Source organism: Chelonoidis abingdonii, chromosome 2, assembly GCF_003597395.2.
Source record: "Chelonoidis abingdonii isolate Lonesome George chromosome 2, CheloAbing_2.0, whole genome shotgun sequence".
NCBI classification, from domain to species: Eukaryota; Metazoa; Chordata; order Testudines; family Testudinidae; genus Chelonoidis; species Chelonoidis abingdonii.
This window is the reverse complement of record NC_133770.1, coordinates 206,576,119-206,596,910: the sequence shown is the minus strand read 5'-3', so window position 1 is coordinate 206,596,910 and position 20,792 is coordinate 206,576,119. Positions and strand designations below refer to the sequence as shown.

The window sequence follows — 20,792 nt, the reverse complement described above, 5'->3', positions numbered from 1 at the left end:
CGTGTACGTCTTTGGCGAAAAAATTTCCCTGGAACCTAACCCGTCCTTTTTACATTAATTGTTATGGGGAAATTAGATTCAATTAACATCGTTTCGCTTAAAGTAGCATTTTTCAGAAACACAACTACAATGTTAAGCGAGAAGTTACTGTATCTTAATTGAGTTTGTTCACAATGCCTTGGTCATCTTCCTGAATAGTTAATTAAACTTACTAGCCATTGATATTACTAGTTCAGTTTGTTCCTTTCAAAGTCCATTATGTAAATCTTAGGCTGATGCACTAAGTATAGGCATTCTGTTTTCCAGATTCCTGGCGTTGAGACTCTTCTAAAGGTATTCCACCTCTGCTAGGGAATTGGCTCACCTAAATTTTGTCCTTCGCAAGTTTTAACATCTTCCCAGTCACACTCTTTTCCGATTCTGTGAATTCATTTATACTGGTCTTAGTACAGATCTCTACCTTAATGTTACATTAGTGGTGCTCATTTAATTTAATTTTCCTTTTAAGAGTGGGACAATAAGGATAGATAGCTTCTAAATATAAGCATGTATTTCAGCTAAGGCAGCCCTAAAACAAAATTATGATGGTTGCAGGCATACAAGAAGAGGGGATTTTCAAACAATTTCAAATCTACTGAACTCTTAAACAGCTTTAGTGTTAAGTTCTGTTGTAATAGGAGAGGTTTTTCAATTTTATGACACAAACCAGTGTCTAATTTATGTAGTGTTCTAGAACAGGGGTCTGCAGCCTCTGGCACGCGGCTTGCCAGGGTGCTTACCCTGGCGGACGGGCTGGTTTGTTAACCTGCCGCGTCCGCAGGTTCGGCCAATCGCGGCTCCCACTGGCCGCAGTTCGCCGCTCCAGGCCAATGGAGGCGGCAGGAAGTGGCACGGGCCAAGGGATGTGCTGGCTACGGCTTCCCGCCGCCCTCATTTCCCTGGAGCGGCAAACTGTGGCCAGTGGGAGCCACGATCAGCTGAACCTGCGGACGCAGCAGGTAAACAAACCGAACCGGCCCACCAGGGTGCTTACCCTGGTGGGCTGCGTGCCAAAGTTTGCTGACCCTGTTCTAGAACTTAGTTTAAAGAGTAGAAACCTAAAGTCAGCAGTCAGTTTTGTAATAACTTATCACTTTAAGTACAGTAAATGAGCCTAATCAGTATTGTGGTGCTGGATGCTTACAGAAACACCTAATTTCCTGTAAGGTGTTGTCAAAGTTCCTTCCCCACTCAGAACTTTAGGGTACAGATGTGGGGACCTGCATGGACACTTCTAAGCTTAATTACTAGCTTAGATCTGGCATCACCGCCACCATCCAGAATTTCAGTGTCTGGAGCACTCCCTGTCCTCCCAAAACTTTCCCCTTCCTGGGTAGCCTTGAGAGACTTCACGAATTCCCTGGTGAACACAGATCCAAACTCCTTGGATTTTAAAACAAGGAGAAATTAACCATTCCCCCTCTATCCCCCCGCCCAATCCCTGGTGAGTCCAAATCCAATCCCTTTGGATCTAAAAAAACGAGGAAAAATCAATCAGGTATTAAGAAAAGAAAGGTAAAAGAAAACCCTCTGGGAAAGATTAGCATACCAGCTACTCTCACAGACAACAGATTCAAAACACAGAGGATGTTCCTCTGGGCACAAATTTAGTTACACAAAAAGAATACTCAAATACCCAATTTGATTCCACCTCAATTTGCATAAGACAGGTTACAGAGAAATAAACATAAACCTATTTTTCCTTTCTAAAACTTACTACTTTGATAAGAGGCTGGTTCCTTGATCTTTTCACTCTGGCTGAAACTGAAAACTCTAAACAAAGGGAAAACTTCCCTCCTTCCTTTTGAAACATCTTTTTCCCCCTTGGTTCATCTGGTCAGGTGTTAGCTAGGCTAGGTGAACTTTTTAACCCTTTACAGGTAAAAGAGGCATTAACCCTTAACCATCTGTTTATGACAGGTGTACATAATGAAAAGATTTTCCTCCACCAAGATTTGAAAGTATCTTGTCCCCTTATTGGTCCTCTGGTCAGGTGTCAGTCAGGTTTACTGAGCTTCTTAACCCTTTACAGATAAGAGGCATTAACCCTTAACTATCTGTTTATGACACAGGTTATGAACTATTTTAACTCCAGACTATCAAATTGGTCATGGTTTATTGTCATTTATCAGGGTGCTCATGATAGCAATTGTAGATACTTATACTTGTAAATATACAAATATTGGTAATTAATAGAGATCGTTTTCTTTCCTAGGACATGTGAGAGTACCAGAAGAGCTGAAGTTCCCCAGTGCTTGTTGTGTAGGAATTGCATCACAAACTGCTCTTGGTATTTTTAATCCAACTGAAAGATGGTTGCAGGTCAGCATTGGAATTTTCAGTGTTTCAATTAATGGAGAAAAGGTAAGCTTTTTCTGTATAGCTTTTAATGTACAGTATAATGTTTCAAGCGCTAGGGACAATGACTATAGAGTCCTATTAATTCTTAAATTCTTTCTAAACTCGTCCCCTTCTGCAGTTTTAATGCAACAAAAACTTAAACTCCATTCCTGCTATTATGACACAAATTCCAGTGGGAAAAAGTTTTCTAGTTGGCTCCTTCCAGACTAGTTGGTGCTGATTTTCTTTTTCCCCTTCTCTCAGCATTGTAGCATGTAGCCTCTACTACACTAGTAGCTTCTTATCAGCTATGAACTCCTGATCCCAACTTAAATCCCTGCATGGTAGGTGTTGCTAACATCTACTACCAAGCTGGCTTATACTTAGTACTGCTTTAACATTTGAAACCAGAACTGGTAAAAACTTTTCATGTTGAGTTTTATGTATCAGCTTACTCTTCTTGTGTACTCTGTTCTGGAACAGCCTTAAGTTTTGTTACGGTGTAAGGTGTATTACTTCATTTTGTAAAACTAGTTCTTCATATACAATGTCTATAGGAATAGTAGAAGACAAACACAAATATATTTATGATGCAGGAAGCTTAAGATGTAAAACATTCCTTATTCTACTTGTTCCATACAGTCTTATGTATATTACAATAAGCTACAGGAGTTGAGCAGGCCAGTGATCTTGATGCTGTACAAACTGGGAGAGGGATTTTTCCAAAAACTGAAAATATAAAATTCAAACTGTGCAACAGTTGGATGAGACAGACACATGGAGAAAGGGGCAGGAAAAGGTAACATTAAAACCATTAAGCAAAAACATGATCAACAGGTATCAGTTGACCACCTACCGAGCCATTGTTAGATACCTTTGTGGGCATAATCTTAGAGGTAAGTCTTAAATGGTGGAATACTTGGCCTTTTTTACTTTTGCAGAAACTAATAAGGCTTATCTTTTTAGATGGATCCTCTGAAATGTCAGTGTCTAGTATTCAAAAACAAAACCATCATAGGACCTCATTCTACAGAAGAGCTGAAAATACTTTTCTTACCTTGTCATCCTGGAATCTTCCAGTGTATCTTCAGTATTTCATCTTGGCCGGTTTCTGCAGATGCTGAGACAATAGTCCAGGCAGAAGCTTTGGCAACTAAGGTAGTTTTGACAGCAGTTGCTGAAAATCCTAATCTCGAGGTAAGCAGTTGGTTATATTGAACCAATATATTCTTATGTGTTTGCTTTTTCTAAATACTTAAAAACTATTTGGAGAGCTCAAGATTACTTTATTTCAAAAGGAGATGAGAATAGTTTATGTAAATGCAAATGCACCAGAAGTGTAAACTTTAACACAAGATACTTAGCAAAATTTATTTGCGGAAGGGCCCCTATATAAGGCATTGGAGACATCTGCTTCATGAGTAATTGACATTTTGCCTATGCTAAGGTATGGTGCATAGCTTCTCATTTCATTCAGTCTTAATAGTTGGGTGGCTAAAATATGCGGAATAAGTAAGTTTTCTTCTGTGAGTAATTGTCCACAGGGATCCTCCTTCTGGTGCACATACTCCGTGTTTGTGAGATTGGATTTTTTTGGCCAGCTATGTCTGTGTGTGAGCCATTCCTGTGCTGTGGATGCTCATATGTTCTTCCCTAACCTGGGCACTTTGTCCTTCATCAAGCTGGTGGGTGGTTTCTACTAACTCCTGAAGAAAACTCTTGATCTAATTATTCTTTCCTGTCTGTTAATGGTGGTTAAAACAAGGAGGCAAGCCTCATTATGAAAACAGAAAACCCTATTCTAAAGTCTCAATTGTGGCAAATTCTTGCTGTCTCGGGAGCTGATCAGTCTGTCCTTGGTCTACGCTGTCACCGAAGAGTTCCTGTTGGAGCCTTTGTGAATTTGAGAGAACGAGTCAGTTCCTTGACCCAGTTAAACTGTCACAAAATGTGTGACATTTCTGGTTCTGTGATTCCAGTCCTAATGCCACAGGCAATGCTTTCAGATACAGCTGCTCCAGCTTTGTATACTTGCCTGTTGGTCCTGCTGCTCTAAGCTCTCTTGCTTGTCTCTGGAGTTACTGGTTCTCTTTTTCTCACCTGTCGCTTGCAGGGTAAGTTTGTCACCAGGAATAGTCTTTGGTTGCCACCATCACTCAGATTGGAGAGTAGTCATGACTAATTTGTTGCTTTGGGGGACAATTGCATTGAAATCACAAAGTGGCATAAGTATGCTGATCAGGAGAAGGTTCTACTACTGACGAGGAGTCAATTATTAGAATACAACTTGCCTCTTAAACCAGGGAGAAGCCAAACACCGTCATCACTGTGTCATATATTAATCAGGAATCAAAGAGCAGGAGATAGTGTCAGAGGCTTGTTTAGTACTTTGTAAGCAAAGATATGTTTTATGTTTCGCTGAGCCAGCTTTTCTGCCGAGGTTTTGAAATCCAGGATACAAGCAGCTGAGCTGTGGCTAGTTCCGTCTGGAAAAATGTAAGAGACAACTTCAGCACTCTTCGATCTTTCTGCAGTGGGGAACTTTGAAGTGGATAAAAGCTTTCAAGTAAAATGTAGAGAGGATAGGGTGAGAGAGAGCCAAGCTGCAGACTTTGCTGGCCCCTGAAAAACCTTTGATTCTCTCCTTGACTTTGACTTCCTTTGTTTGCCTTCAAAGATAAAGTCTGAATAGAATCATCCTGTGATAGCCCTAAATACCCACAAAGGCCTTGATTTGCTGGAAATACTAAATCTCTACCAATACAAACTTTTCCTTTCCTGTCTTCCCATCCTCCCCGGCTATACCTTTTTAAGTCATCAACAGATAGCAATCACTTTAGCAAAAAGATAATTCTTCAGTGAGCATATGTGGAAAAAGGTTGAGCAGGTTTTTACTGTGCTCATAGATTGGAAATCTAAATCTGCATATTTGATTCTTGGTAACTTTCAGAATCTGGTAAATAGATTCAAATACCACATTTAAGATTCTTGTTTTACAGGACTGTATGGATAAAGGCTGAGGGTCCAAGTGGCAATGCAAAGGGCCTGAAGCAGAGCTTTATGTTCTGAGTCCTCATTCAGAAGTGACTTATCTTGCAAAGTGTACACTCTGGTCTCCTTTGGTCTATGCAGTCTAGTTCTTAAATCATCCTGTCATGTTCTCTTTGAAGTCTTGAGAGATTCTCTAATATCTGTTTCATTCATGTCTATTTGCTTAACCAGGGTGGAGAATTTCAAACACTCTGCCTATTTCATCAAGGTGGGGATATGTTTAATCACTATTTCATTTCCAAAATAGTATTTTTCAAACTATTTACAAATGTGAGCATTGTCAGTCTCATTCATAAGAGAGCTTTTCTTTATCCTGTCTGCACTTGCTGATTGGAAGACTTTTTACCATGATCTGAACTGCACAGGATGACTCTAAGGAATTCTGTTGAAATAGCAATTATTTCTTGTGTATCTCTTCAGCCTCTCAAAGATTGATAACATCTTTTCATTGAAATAAAGGTTTTAAGATCACTAATGGGTAGCTATTCAAAATTTAAGTGTACATTAAGTTAATAAAAATCAAAATTTGCTCTTCTGTGAGTACCTCAGTGCAGCATGTAATTTTGGTTCAGTTCTTGATATTACCCACATGTGAACATGTTACGTATCCTTTCGTTCGTATTTAAAAATCTTTTTGGCAGCTTATGAACAAACATTCTTAGATAGTTCTCAGAAGTTTCAATCCTGAGATCTCAACTATAAATTAAATGAGTCTTGAAGAAAGGATAATACAAAGTTTTTGATTAATTAAGCTGATTTCATGAAGTGTTTATATCAAACAAAAGACACTTTTAAAATTAAACATCAGGTTTGTGTTCTCTCTGAGCTTTGAAATATGGATTTTTGTGAATTCTGCATTTTTACTGAGCTACTTCCACAATGCTGCTGTTAAATTCCTATGTCCTGATACCCAGCAGTATGTCCACTACTGCTGGCCTTGTGTGCTTGCTTTACCCTGAGTACCCCATAGAAATAGATTCAGGCTCAAAGTGTGGGAGACAGTCAATTGGATGGTGCTGCTTGTTGGTGTCAGAGCCACCTTCTCACATCTTCCACTTCTAACAGCAGGGGAACTGCACTGTATCGCTGGGTGCAGGGAAGGAGAGAGGCAATATGTGGAAAAACATGGGCCTTCCCTCAAATTTATAAAGGCTGTATCTATGTCTAATATCAGGTGGAAACAGGAAAGACAGATGGTCTAGATTTTGGTGACCTATCATCTGGCAGTTGGAAGGCTCTGCCACTAAAACTAATCAACAAGACCCATGCTTCTGTGCCCATCAGACTTATTATCAAAGCAGTAAGTACATTAAGTTTTTATATATATATATAATATTTATTTTTAAAGGTGGAATCAGAGGACTGGAAGGGACCTCGAGAGTCCCCTGCACTCATGACGAGACTAAATATTATCTAGACCATCCCTGACAGATGTGTTTTAACCTGCTCTTAAAAATCTCCAATGATTGAATAAACTTTTCTCTAACAGTAATTCTAGTAATCAGTGTTGATAGGGATGAATTTGTCATGGAAGAAGCATATTTTATATGTATCTGTTATGGCTGCTTTGCTGTATTGCTAGGATATGTTTCCACAGAAGGATAATTTTGAATTATCAGTTCTGTGGCAGCCTCAAAGGCTATACCCATACCGATATCCTCAAAACTTCCATGTCTATATATTACTTTTGAAAATGTGGATCTTAATATTTTATTTTTAAAAAGTGGTTTCATTATGACAGAATGCTGTAGCTTGGCGTTGCTTCACATTTTCCAAGGAACCAGTTAATACTTTTATTGAATATTCACCTCAGACTGATGCAATCTCTCAGCTAGCAGCTCCATCAGTTGTGAACCATGTGATACACGCAAGTTATGATGGACAAGTAAGTAGCTCATAACAATATTAGTTTTTGAAATTGTTCCTTTAAAATTATTCTAGTTACAGATAACTGAATCCACACTAACTGTTTGTATGAAGGGTAGTGATGTGATCAATATTGTTTTCTTGTTTTGAGTTCATTTTGGTTTTCTGGTGGTGGGAGTGATCAGGCAGTAGTTTAACTGTAAGTGTTTTTGGGTGGTGGAGAGTGTAGGTAACTTATCTTCATAATTTAAAATATTAACTAAAAATCAAACTACTGGCATTTTCCAAGAAAGTAGATTAATGATTATTCAGAGCTTTTACTTTACTGTTTAATTCCCTCTTACACTCTGAATAACTTCTCTGTATATTAGCTCACTTTAACTAAGAAACTATTTTTTATAACCTATAAAAGGAGCGTTCATAGTAAAATGCTCTTTGGTTGTTTTGTCTTAGAATCACTGCTTTTCCAGATTTGAGTCTAGACATCTAATTCTTCAATATAATGAATGTCTTGTTCACACTGTCTATTGGACGGTTTAAAAGTTGAAATTTTCAGTAGGTGTCTTTAAAGTATCAAATATATTCCTTTTTTCAGGATCCTGAAATCTTAGTAGTGTGGGTCTTGTTCCATGCGCCGAAGAAACAAATCTCTCTTTCAGGTATAGTAGTTTGACTTCCATTTTAACTACTTTTGTGTTATCCTTTTAGTCCTAAAGCAAACTTGTAGGTTCCTAATGTAGATGAAACATTTCAGTAACTTTTTTGCTCTGGTGCCCTAATCTGTGTATGTTCATGCTGGCATTGACAGATCCGTTTTAATACTTGAAATTAAATAATATCTAAAATAAAAGTACAGTTATCTTAAGTAATTAAGGTCCCCATTACCATACTAACCACTTCAAAAATAAAATATTGAGCTTCAAGTTGGTTATAGTTCAGGCATCAAACTTTAAGAATTTTACAGGTAAAAAATGCTTGACTCTTCTTTGTTGAATTTAAAATCCTTCTAGATATCTTGGGTCCAGCAGATGAGTTCTTAGCAAGAGTTGATGTAGAGGTTGACAGTCCAGGGCCTACTAGTGTGATAAAAAGTATTCCCCTCAGAGCAAGAGCTGGAACAGCTAGGATACATGCTCCAAAGGACTTACAGGTATTCTTCCCAAAAAAATTATAAATTAAGTGTATTTTAGCTTCTTTGCTGTTGGTAGTTCTGCATTCTTGGTTGTATTTACAACAACTTTTTTTTTTTTTTTTTAAAGGCCATGTGTCTGTCTGCTTGTGTGGGTTCTTCAGCCAAGCAGCAGCTGCCTTTAAAGAATGCTGGAAATATTGAAGTCTATTTAAAAATTAAGGTAGGGAGACGACTTAATTTTCTAAATAGTAGTCTTAAGATCATTGCTTTTGTGCTCTCACATTGCTTTGAAATTAGAGCTGACCTCTGGAACCCCCACAAACCTTGCAGTCTGGTTTTTCCCTCTGGCTTTCTGGCGGGGACTGTAGCTGGCACAGGTGTCCTCCATATTATTTTTTTTAAGTAAAGTTTCCTGACGCTTTGTTAGAAGAGAAGCCTTGAAAATTAAATCAGTCACTAGGGTTGGAAGTTTATGTATGTAGTGGTTTTTGTTCCCTGAAAGTCATAGGCTATTCAGTCACTTTTATAATTGTGTATGCTTGGTTTGTGAGTATGTCAGTATTAAATAGCTGATTTTGTGAGTTTGCAGCTGTAGGTAGTACCACTTGTCACAGAGGCTCTACGTGTCCGGTGCAGGGTTGATACACTGCATCACACAGTCGTCAGGACTCTGTGCTGGGCCAGACAGCCACAATCAGGGACTCTGGCCCTCTGGTTGGAGCGGAGCAAATGAACAATCTGTAGCTCTTAGTCTCCTGACTGGGGCTGACAATAACAGTCTGGGGTTTTGGCCCTCGGGCAAAGCAGAGCAAACAACTTATATCAGCGATCCCTGACAGTAATGCATAGTGGCAAGTGCAGGATGGAGATAAAGGCAGGGCAACCTGGTCTCACCCTACTCCACTGGATTCCAACCCAGGGCCCTAAGAAGCCAATGATCAACTTATTAAGGGTCAAGTGGCAGCTTCCAATTCGTTCCCTGCGTCACTTCCAACCCTTGAGTCTCCTGCAGGCTTATTCTCCATAGGCCGTGGCTTGGCATCTCTGTTTGCTTCTGTTAATGGGGGATCTCCCTTAGTGTAGTCAGGGATACCCTCCTTTGCAGCCAGGAGATCTGATGGTCCTTCAGAAGGAGTGAGCAGTGCATGTCCATCCTCCTCCTCAGATTGGAGTGAGCTGCTTCCTTTTATGTGCTCCCTTCACCAGAAGCATGTGCAGCAATGTTGAGGTTCGTGGCCGCTTGGACCCACAGTGAGTGATGAACTCCTGCTTGCCCAGTCCGGGGTTGATACACCCCATCACACCACTCAGACTGTGCTTCACGTTTCTTCCCCAGTTAGTTTCTGCAAATGAGTCTGTTTTTTTTAGCTCGGCATCCAGTATAGTCTCTCAGTGTAGAAGACGGGTTATCTACAATAGTTGCATGAAACAGTGTGGAGTAAATGTGGGATTGAACAAAGGTTTCCTTCATTCTAATTCATACTCAAATAGTCACTTCCTTATGGCTTTAATCAAGTCACTTAAGTTTTCTCTATCTCAAGTACAAGGGATAATAGCTTGTTTGAGAGTTATTTGAATGACTAGTTAATGTGCAGTGGATATCTCACTGGAGATGAGAGAGCTTGGGGAGAAAACATAGGAGCAGAACAAAAGTGGAATCAGGAAAGGAAAAACAGTAATACTAGAGCAAACTAAGAGTTGGACCACCTAGTATGGTGTGTATATGAAAGAATAAGGGAATGAGGATGTTGATCTAAAAGATAGAAGTAATAGGCAATGGAATAATGACATAGAAGCAGAATGAGTGACATGGAAGAGAGAGAGAGAATTAAAAAAAACCCATAACATTGTTTGTTGTAGATGTCCTAGATCTCCTCTCTGAAAGAAAGGGGTGGAATGGCTATCTTGAGCACACTACACCTCTGCCCTGATATAATACTGTTCTTGGGAGCCGAAAAATCTTACCGCATTATATCGAACTTTGATCTGCTGGAGCACGCAGCCCTGCCCCCCCCCCCCCCCCCCCCCCCCCCAGAGCTCTGCTTTACCACGTTATATCCGAATTCGTGTTATATTGGGTCTCGTTATATCGGGGTAGAGGTGTACTATTTTTATTTCAGTTTATGTACACTAACACAGAAATACTTGTAATACCTTGGGATATTCTATAGTGAGAGATTCTCTCCATCTGATAAACATCTGTTGAGGAGCCACAAAAGGGGAGCTCTGCCACATCTGCTCCCAGCCTGTGAACCCTGGCTCTGTCAAGTGAAGGGTTTAGCGCCTGTACAATTTTGGGGGCTCCTACATTTCCCCATATTGGTGGTTCCTGAGGGACCTCTGTAAGGATAAATTGGTTCTTCTCAACAGGCAGCCAGGACCACGTTTCTAAGGATTCATCAGAGGTGAATGTTCCCATTCTCTGCGCAGTACTGGCTTCATCACATACAAGGGTTCCTTGTCAAATCTTGGAGAGTAATAGTCTCTTGACAAAGACTAGAATCCTCGCTGACGCCCATTCCTCCTAGAGGATGGTTTGAACTCCCTTGGGGATGTGCTCCTTGCATGTGATTTTTTTGAAAACTCATCAAACAAGGAGCATAGATATTTAAGGCCCCTCAAACAGGCTAAAACACAAATAGCACTATCTAGGAAGAGGGATTGACTCTCGGAGGACAGAATCTTCCCTTTGATTTCCAGCCTTATGTGAGTTAAAGAAGGAAGAGTTATTTCAGATCTTCATCCTCTCTGATTAGCTCCAGTTGTTACCCAAAAAAGTTTTCATATTACAATAACCCCAAAGCAGAGAAGTAGGAGAGGTTCTTCTTCGAGTGATTGCTCATGTCAATTCAATTAGGGGTGTGTGTTGTGTGCATGGCAGCTGGAAGATTTTTCCCCTAGCAGTACCTGTCAGGTTCATCTGGGTGCCCCCTGGGGTCATAGAACCATAGAATATCAGGGTTGGAGGGGACCTCAGGAGGTCATCTAGTCCGACTCCCTGCTCAAAGCAGGACCAATTCCCAACTAAATCATCCCAGTCAGGGCTTTGTCAAGCCTGACCATAAAAACCTCTGAGATTCCACACATCCCTAGGTAACCCATTCCAGTGCTTCACCACTCTCCTAGTGAAAAAGTTTTTCCTAATATCCAACCTAAACCTTCCCCACTGCAGCTTGAGACCATACTCCTTGTTCTCTCATCTGCTACCACTGAGGACAGTCTAGATCCATCCTCTTTGGAACCCCCTTTCAGGTAGTTGAAAACAGCTATCAGATCTCCCTCATTCTTCTCTTCTGCAGATTAAACAATCCCAGTTCCCTCAGCCTCTCCTCATAAGTCATGTGTTCCAGCCCCTTAACCATTTTTGTTGCCCTCCGCTGGACTCTTTCCAATTTTTCCACATCCTTGTAGTGTGGGGCCCAAAATTGGACACAGTACTCCAAATGAGGCCTCACCAATGCCGAATAGAGGGGGAATGATAATGTCCCTCAATCTGCTGGCAATGCCCCTACTTATACAGCACAAAATGCTGTTAGCTTTCTTGGCAACACGGGAACACTGTTGACACACCTTCATGGTGCTGAATATAGGGCCCTGTTGACCCACCACCACTGCAGTTTCTTCTGACAGCCTGTGACGGTTAGCCGAAACGCTCATAGCTCTTGCTTTGTAAGTGCAACTTCTCTAGTAGTTTGAACTTTTGTCCTATAAATAGGTAGGTTTGTAGTAGTATAGTTTAATATAGTGCTAGATAAGTTTCAGTTGGGGGTAGCCCCCCTCTTTTGTTCCGCCTTTTCCCCAGTACCAGGGAATGCCTTGATCCCTGGGGTTTAAACCCTGCACAGTGTGTGTGGTAAGTCTCTATACCAAGAAGTGACCTGAACACTTCTGGCTTGAAGTGTTTGTGTGGGAAAGCCACCAGAAAGCACTCTGCAAGATCTATAGGGGATTTCGTCTGAGGACTCAGAGGAATCAGCACCTTGAGATCCTGGTAATCATGGCTGCTTTATGTCCTCACTCAGACCCTGTCTCAGTGGAGCTGACGTCATGCACAGACAATGCATGAACCGTCGCTGAGGAAGGACTCTGCCAGAAACCTTCAGCTCTATCAGGGTTCCACACAGGGAAGTGCACAGCACCATTCTCAATCCCCTGTGCCCTACAGGAAGAGGAGACCCAAAAGGGCTTGCTCCCCCATGCCTAGACTGGTGCAGGAGCCCACCACTGTGAGACCCGCATCGGGCCACAGGTGTTCAGCTCCACCGACTAGGGTCATGTCTATTCCTGCCCCGGCACAGGAACAGTTGACTCCAGGCCCCCAGCACTGCCAATCTGGGAGGACCACGATCTCCAGTTGCCTTTCATGCCGGAGGCATTCGAGGCCACCAACAACTTCATCCACCTCTAAACCTTCCCCTCTGAGCTGAGATAGGACACTGAGCTCGGTTTCAGCGGCACCTGTGAGACCCTCTGTGCCATCCAGAGGCAAACCTTCTATGGTACTGCACCAGTTGCCGTGTCCTTGGTACCAGTTGCCTGTACAATCCATGAGTGGACCCATAGAGGAGTGGCACTGGTCTCGGAGTTCCAGGCATTGCTCCTCTGTGGTCCTTGTATAGTGAATGTTCAGAGTTTGAAGCAGAGTCCCACAGATCCAGGAGAAGCAGACGATTCAGGTCTGACAGAGGCGGGCACAGCAGACTCATCCAGTGTCATGGCCTGGTCAGTGGCAGGCCCCTGGGCATTCTGCCATGGCTAGTGCCAGAGGTCCTACTCTAGGTCAGCATCTGTGGTGTTACCTTCATATGTGTCTCCGACACCTCACCAGGGGCAGGACCTAGCATTGGCTACACTGCCGGCGCCAACATTGCTGGCACCCACTGCACCGCTACCGACATGAACTGTGCTGGAATACCAGGTGCCGCATGATCCCATTGGTGCCAAGGGCAGGGAAGAGGACCCACTTCCAACTAAGGCCTTGTCCTTGCCTGATGAGGTGGTGGCGGGAACGTCAACGGCCCCCATCATGGAGGAGAGTAGAATGCAGCTGCTAAGGAGGGTGGCACAGAACCTGGAGATCCAGGCGAGAAGGTGGTCGAGACATCAGACCCCATGGTGGACATTCTCACCCCTTCTGATCTCTCCCGTATTGCCTTGCCATTTATCAAAACAGTTCAAGGTACTACCAAGACGCTGTGGCAAACCCCTGCTTCTTTACCACCAATAGCAAAGAGGAACAAACAGAAATACTTCCTTCCTGCTAAGGGGTTCGAGCACCTTTTCACATCTTCCCCGCTAGACAGTGGCTAATGAATGCGAGCGCCAAGGCTATCAGAGACCCTCCCTGAAAAACTGGACCTCTTTGGAAGAAAAATCTATTTCACGTGGGGACTCCAGCTCCGAATTTCTAATCACTAGGCTGTCCTCAGTAGATATAGCTACAACTCCTGCAGAGCAATAGCAAAATTTGTGGAGCTGTTGCTGTAAGACTCCAGGGCAGAGTTCTCCCTTCTTGGTAGAGGAGGGTAAGCTCATTGCCTGGACTTCGCTGCAGGTAGCCCTCCATGTGGCAGATTTGTCCACTCACACATTTGTCCCTCTGGGGTAGCTATGAGAGAGAGCTCCTGGCTACAGGTCTCAGGTCTACCATTTGAGATCCAACAGACCATCCAGGACCTCCATTTTGAGGGCTTGGCCCTCTTCTCAGACAAAAACGGACTTGCAGCTTCATAGCCTCAAGGATTCGAGGGCCAACCTCAAATCCCTTGGCCTGCCCGCTCCCACTACTCAGCAAAGGAATTTCAAGCCACAGCCCCTGCCTTGTATCAGAGAGGTAGTCGTGTTAGTCTGGATCTGTAAAAGCAGCAGAGAGTCCTGTGGCACTTATAGACTAACAGACGTCTTTGGAGCACGAGCTTTCGTGGGTGAATACCCACTTTGTCGGATGCATTACCACTCTCAAAACTGGCAGGACTTTTCTCAGAGACAGAATGGACATAACAGGAAAAGACCTCACCCTTCCTCAGCTCAGGGCTCTGGACAGGTGAGACAATCCTGTGGTCAGGAGCAGAACTTTTGAAGGTGTGCCCGCGGGCGACGCACCAGTCCGAACTGCAGATCCATCCCACCTTAACTTTTCGTGCCAACTGTCCCATTTCTGCCTTACGTGGGCCCATATTACATCGGACTGCTGGGTACTCCGCACGGTAGAAAGGGAATACTCCCTCCAGTTCTCCCTCCCTTCCAACCCCTTCCCCATCCCTCTTCAGGGACCCTTCTAATGAGCAACAGCTTGCGCAGGAGGTACACTTGATCGTAACACTGGAGGCAGTGGAAAAGGTTCCCCAGGAGCTGAAGGGCAAAGGCTTCTATGCACGGTATTTCTTAATACCAAAAGTCAAAGGCAGCCTCAGGCCCATCCTAGACCTGTGAAATCTGAACAAGTTCATGAAGGAACTACAGTTCAGCATGGTCTCTTTTGCCTCTATTATCCCTTTCTTGGATCTGGGGAACTGGTATACTGGCCTCAATTTGAAGGATGCTTACTTTCATATTTTGATAACGCCGTCCCACAGAAGGTACTTCAGGTTCATGGTGAACCACAATCAACAGTTCACTGTCCTCCTGTTTGGCCTGTCAGCAGCTCCTCGACTGTTTACCAAGTGCATGGCAGTTGTGGCTGTGTTCTTATGCAGGCACCAGGTGCAGGTGTTCCCATACCTCGACAACTGGCTAATCAAGGGCTGCTCCAGGGTGCAAGTGGAGACACAAGTGAGCATCATCGGGCTACTTTTGATAATCTGGGTCTTCTACTGAATGTACAGAAATCAACTGAATGTACGGAAGTCCCCCGTTCAGCGGATAGTTTAAAGGGGTAGTATTGGACTCTAAACAGGTGAGGGTGTACCTCCAGAGTCGCGTTTCCAGTCTCTGTGCAACATAGGAAGTCTCAGGCAGTTCCCTACTACCACAGCACGGAATTGCCTAAAGCTTCTGGGACACTCGACTGCTTGTTCCTATGTAATACAACATGCCAGACTGAGATTCTGGCCTCTACAGGTATGGCTACCTTTGGTGTATCAGCCGATTCAGGACTATCTAGACAAGACCTTCACTCTTCCTTGTCCGGTCCTTGACTCCCTCCTATGGTGGCTCAACCCACAGGCGGTGTGTGCAGGTGTTCCCTTTGCCAGTCCACAGCCATCCCTATCACTGGTGACGGATGTGTCAGCATTGGAGTGGGGTGCACACCTGGGAAAACTCAGGGCGTCTGGTCCCAAGTGGAGCTCTCACTTCACATCAACATCAGAGAGCTGAGAGGTGTCCGTCTGGCATGTCAGACATTTCAATTTCATTTGGAAGGGAAATGTGTATCGTCATGACAGACAATACAACAGTGATGTTTATATAAACAGACGGGGGTGAATGCTCCTTTTCGCTGTTCCAGGAAAGCCCGTAGACCATGGGACTTTTGCATAGCTCACTCAATACACCTGGAGGTGTCATGCCTCTACGGAGTACAGAACGAGTTGGCGGACTATCTCAGCAGGTCTTTTCATGGCCACGAGTGGTCCCTATGCCCAGATATCGCAAATACCATCTTCCAACAGTGGAGGTTTCCTGTTCACCACGCATCACAGCAGGAAGTGCCTGAAGTTCTGCTCCTTCCTGAATCACAGACCAGATTCCATCACAGACGCGTTCCTCCTTCCCTGGAAGGGAGACGTCTTGTACGCATTTTCTCCCATATCACTTGTTCACAAGATACTCCTCAAGATTTGAAGTGATGAGGCCTCTGTGTTGTTGATAGCTCCAGCCTGGCCTCGCCAGCACTGGTATGCATTCCTTCTGCAAATGTCCGTGGAAACCCCAATCATCTTACCACTGCTTCCAGATCTGGTAACCCAAGATTACGGCCACTTCCAGCACACGAACCTCTAATTGCTTCACCTCACGGCATGGAAGCTCCAAGGTTGAACCCAATGGAGCTTGCCTGTTCAGGTCCAGTCAGAGAAGTCCTCCTTGGCAATAGGAAACATTCCATTAGGGCTACCTACCTGGCCAAATGGAAGAGATTCACAATTTGGTCTTCACAATACTTCCTATCTGCAACGCTTATGTCCATACCTGTCATATTGGACCACCTTCTTCACCTCAAACAGCAGGAGCTTTCCGTGTCATCAATAAAGGTTCACTTGGCCGCCATTTTTGCCTTCCATCCAGGTGTGCTGGGCTGATCAGTCTTTGCCAACCACATAATCAGTCGTTTCCTAAAAGGCCTCGACAGACTGAACCCTTATGTTCGACAGCCGGTCCCAGCCTGGGACCTTTAATCTGGTCCTTTCCAGACTAATGGGGCAAAGTTTCGAATTGGTGGCAACATATTCTTTGCTGTACCTCTTGTATAAGGTGGCATTTCTGGTAGCAATCACATTGGCCAGGAGGGTGTTTGAGCTCAAGGGCCTAATGTCCAAGCCTCCTTACACAGTGTTCTGTAAGGGCAAAGTTCAGCTCGTACTGCATCTGGCTTTTCTTCCTAATGTTGTCTCCGAGTTTCATGTTAACCAGGATATCTTTCTCTCAGTTTTCTACCTTAAGTCATATTTAAGCAGCAGTGAGCAAAAACTTCGCTCATTGGACATTTGGCGGGTGTTAGCATTCTATATCGAGCAAACAAAACCATTCTGGAAGTCCATTCAACCGTTTATCACGGTAACAGACAGAACGAAAGGGCTTCCAGTCTCCTCCCAAAGGATTTAGTCATGGATTGAGTTTGGATCTAGTGAAGATACTGGCCCCTCTGTTGACAGCGCATTCCACCAGGGCACGGGCATCTTCATCGGCATTCCTTCCCTATGGTCTGATGCAAGAGATCTGCAGAGCTGTGTCTTCGTCGTCTATAGATACTTTTATCTCATTATGCTATTACCCAGCAGGCTAGAGGCAATGCAGCCTTTGGTAGAGCAGTGCTTCAGTCTGCGAACCTTTGAGCTCTGACCCTGCCTCCAAAATTTGGGCTTGGTAATAACCTAATTGGGAATTGACATGAGCAATCACTCAAAGAAGAAAAATGGTTACGTACCTTTTGTAAATGTTATTCTTCAAGATGTTTTGCTCATGTCCATTCCAGTACCCACCTGCCTACCTCTGTTGGAGCAATCCAGCAAGAAGGAACTAAAGTGGCGGTAGGTCAGTAGGGACCTATATTCAGCACCATGAAGGCGCAATCCCAGAGAGCGTCCGGACCGACTCTATGGTACTGCTAGGGGAAAAATCTTCTGGCTGTGCGCACACCTAATTGGAATGGACATGAGCAACACATCTTAAAGAGCAACAATTACGGTAGGTAACTGTTTTTGTCTCCTCCAGGCATGTTTTAAACAGAGGGTAAAAGGCAGTGACCATCAAGATTCAACCAGGTAAGGAGAATAAACATACAAACAATACAGAATTTGCAGTCTCATTCATTGCTTTAAGTGAGACATTAGAGAAGAACAGGGAACTGTGCATAATAGGGTGATTTGGCAAGTCATGAAATTTTGAGCCGAGCATACTCTCTCTGCTCCAAGGTATTGGTGGCATTGGCATACCTGCTTAAAGAGAGGGCTTTTTCCTACAGATGGGAAGATGTAAGCCACTTTCAAAAGGGCTGTTGAAACTTTGTCAGTGTCTTGCAGATACTCCTTAAAAATTACACGTTTTTCCAAGGCCACAGAATCTTGAGAGACAAGGATTTGTTGTGACTTATTTGCTGTCCAGCTTTAGCCTCCTCAAAATATTGACCAACTTAAGTAATGATTGAAGAAGGTGTCTTTGACCATTGTTTATCAGATCTGTGAGGCTGTTGGTGAGAGCCATGGTAGCAGATTCAGTGGCTAGTTTTTAAATCAAATTCTTGGCAGAGCATAATTAAAACAAATCTATGTCTGAGAAAGCTGTAGGCAAAGCTTATTAATGGGGAAATTTCATAGGTAGTAGTTGAAAATATGGACAAGACAAAGTGTTTGCTTGCTACTCCCAACAAGCTTAAAAATGAAAAGCCCTCATACAGGAGAGCGGAAGATTAATACTCACAGCAATAGATATGTGAGAGATGAGATGTAAGCATGGAACTCCAGAGGGAAACACGAAATGAGCCCAATTTTTCCAGTAAAGTGTATAGTCAGTCTAACCGCAGTCAAGCTTGCCTCCACCTGGAAATAGATCTAGCCTACAATTCATAGACAGACTGTACCAGACTCAGCAAGTAGGTACAGGAGAGTGTAGTGGGATTATTCTGGAGTTTCAGGCTCATCCACATCTGATCTTAATTTCCCCTCCAAATTTGAGGCTTTCAGAGAAGCATCAAACTATTGTGAAATAAGTTACACGCCACCTGCAGTGAAGGAAATACAGACTGCCCTTCAGTGTGAAAGATACTCAGGGTTGTATCGCTAGCATTACCAAAAACCTCAGCTGGAATTTGGCCCCATATACTGAAAAAGCACCAGAAAGAGACAGTCCCTGATTTGCTACCAGAAGCTACTTCAGTTTGTCTTTGTCTTTGGAAGTAGCTACTAGCAATACAAAATGCTGTTCTTCAGCCTGTCAGCTTCCCTCTTTTTTCCTTCAGTGTTCATAAAGGTATTGATAATAGACAGGCTGAAGAGTACAGAGCATTCTAAATGCTCATTCCTATCTTACATTCTTATCAAGCATCATTAGAAGTGTTAGATGGGGTGACTTGAAAGACCTTTTCTGTGCTTTAGGAACAAGGGATTATGGTGAATTTTTTAAAAGGTCCAGAGCAAATAATACTTAGCAGATAATACAGAGGGAGGGCAATCTTCTTGAAACAGAGAAATTTGTTAAGATCTGGACACTCATCTCCATGATGTCTGTCCTCCATCCAGTCCTGGCTATAGTTCAGAGGTAACTTCTGCAAGATTATTCCGTGGATAGATATTTCTTGAAGGTTGAGATCTGCCCTGTAAAAGATGCTGAAGAAAGAGAGGGCAACTTCCATTCTTCTTCGAGTGATTGCTCATATCCATTCCAGTTAGGTGTGCGCGCTGTGTGTGCACGTTCGTTGGAAGATTTTTACCCTAGCAATTCCAGTGGGTCGGCAGATCGCCCCCTGGAGTGGCGCCACTATGGCACTGGATATATACCCCTGCCGACCTGACCGCTCCTCAGTTCTTTCTTACCGCCCGTGTCAGTCGTTGGAACAGTGGAGCGCCGCTTAGCTGTCCTCCACTTCCCTAGATTCTCCTTGTTCACTTGATCTCTTGTTGTATAAAGTTAATTAGTATATAGTGTAATTACTTTTATAGTTCTTAGTTAGTTAGTGTACATAGTTTAGCGGGGTTCGGGCATTAGCCCTTCCGCTCACCCGGTGCCAGGGCCCATGCCCGGTTCACCGGGATTTAAACCATGCTCTACCCGTAAGAAGCCAATGCCCACGAGCGATCCCCATGACTCTTGCCTAAAGTGCCTGGGGGAATCGCACATTTCCGATAAGTGCCGCATTTGTAAGGCCTTTAAGCCGCGGACAAAAAAGGAGAGGGACTTTCGCTTAAAGACTCTCCTTATGGAGGCAGCCCTGAACCCTCTGTCCTCGGCATTGAGCACTGACAGCGCTCCTCCGGCACTGGACTGCGCCAGCTCCGCCAAAACACCTTGGCACCGGCCTTCTCTGGCACAGGGACCTGATCGAAGACTCTCAGCTCCCACCACGCCTGTGACACAGACTCGTTTGGATCGCCCGGCACCTACTCCTGCTGCGGCTCCAACGACTGTGGTACCGTCGACTCCGGTTCCGAGAGGGCCGTCGAGTCCGGTCCTTGAGAGCTCCCCTCAGAGGCCTGTGGTTGAGCTTGCGGTCCCCTCCACACCGGAGACGTTCGCCTCAGTCAGGGACCTTATTGCGATGACTGAGTCTGCCCTGCCTCAACCCCTGGCACCGCCGGTGCGGGTACTGCATTCCAGAGGCAAACCAGCTGCTATGAGACCTCCTTCGATGGACTCGTCAAGCCAGCACCGATCTCGATCCAGGTCCCGGCACCCCTCAATGTCCCACGGACGGTCCCGGTCGAGACACTGCTCGCAGTCCCGGCACCGGTCACCTAGGCGGTACCGGTCGTACTTGCGGCACTGATCCACCTCTCGTCCTGCCCAGTACTCTCGGTACCACTCCGGCTCTAGGCACCGCTCCTGGCACCGAGACTCTCGCAGCCGGTCCCGCCGCAGACCGTCAAGATCCAGGTCGACCTCCTGGCACCGCGCTGGTTGCAGGTCCCGGTCTCGTTCTCGGCACCGCTATGACTCCTGGTACCGATCCCCGGCACTGAAGAGATCTCCAGCGACGAGAGCGAAGGACTCATAC

The 20,792-nt window shown here is 44.2% G+C and overlaps 1 protein-coding gene across 1 annotated transcript in view; it reads left to right on the top strand.

Annotated features, from left to right (window-relative positions):
* Positions 1-20,792, top strand: part of CEP192 (centrosomal protein 192) — a 224,551-nt gene that overhangs the window by 128,236 nt on the left and 75,523 nt on the right. Inside the window, exons 30-36 of the mRNA XM_075062017.1 lie at positions 2,255-2,403; positions 3,346-3,576; positions 6,605-6,730; positions 7,172-7,315; positions 7,892-7,955; positions 8,307-8,446; positions 8,556-8,648. Coding sequence (XP_074918118.1) covers positions 2,255-2,403; positions 3,346-3,576; positions 6,605-6,730; positions 7,172-7,315; positions 7,892-7,955; positions 8,307-8,446; positions 8,556-8,648 — 947 coding nt within the window. The remainder of the gene's footprint in view (positions 1-2,254; positions 2,404-3,345; positions 3,577-6,604; positions 6,731-7,171; positions 7,316-7,891; positions 7,956-8,306; positions 8,447-8,555; positions 8,649-20,792) is intronic.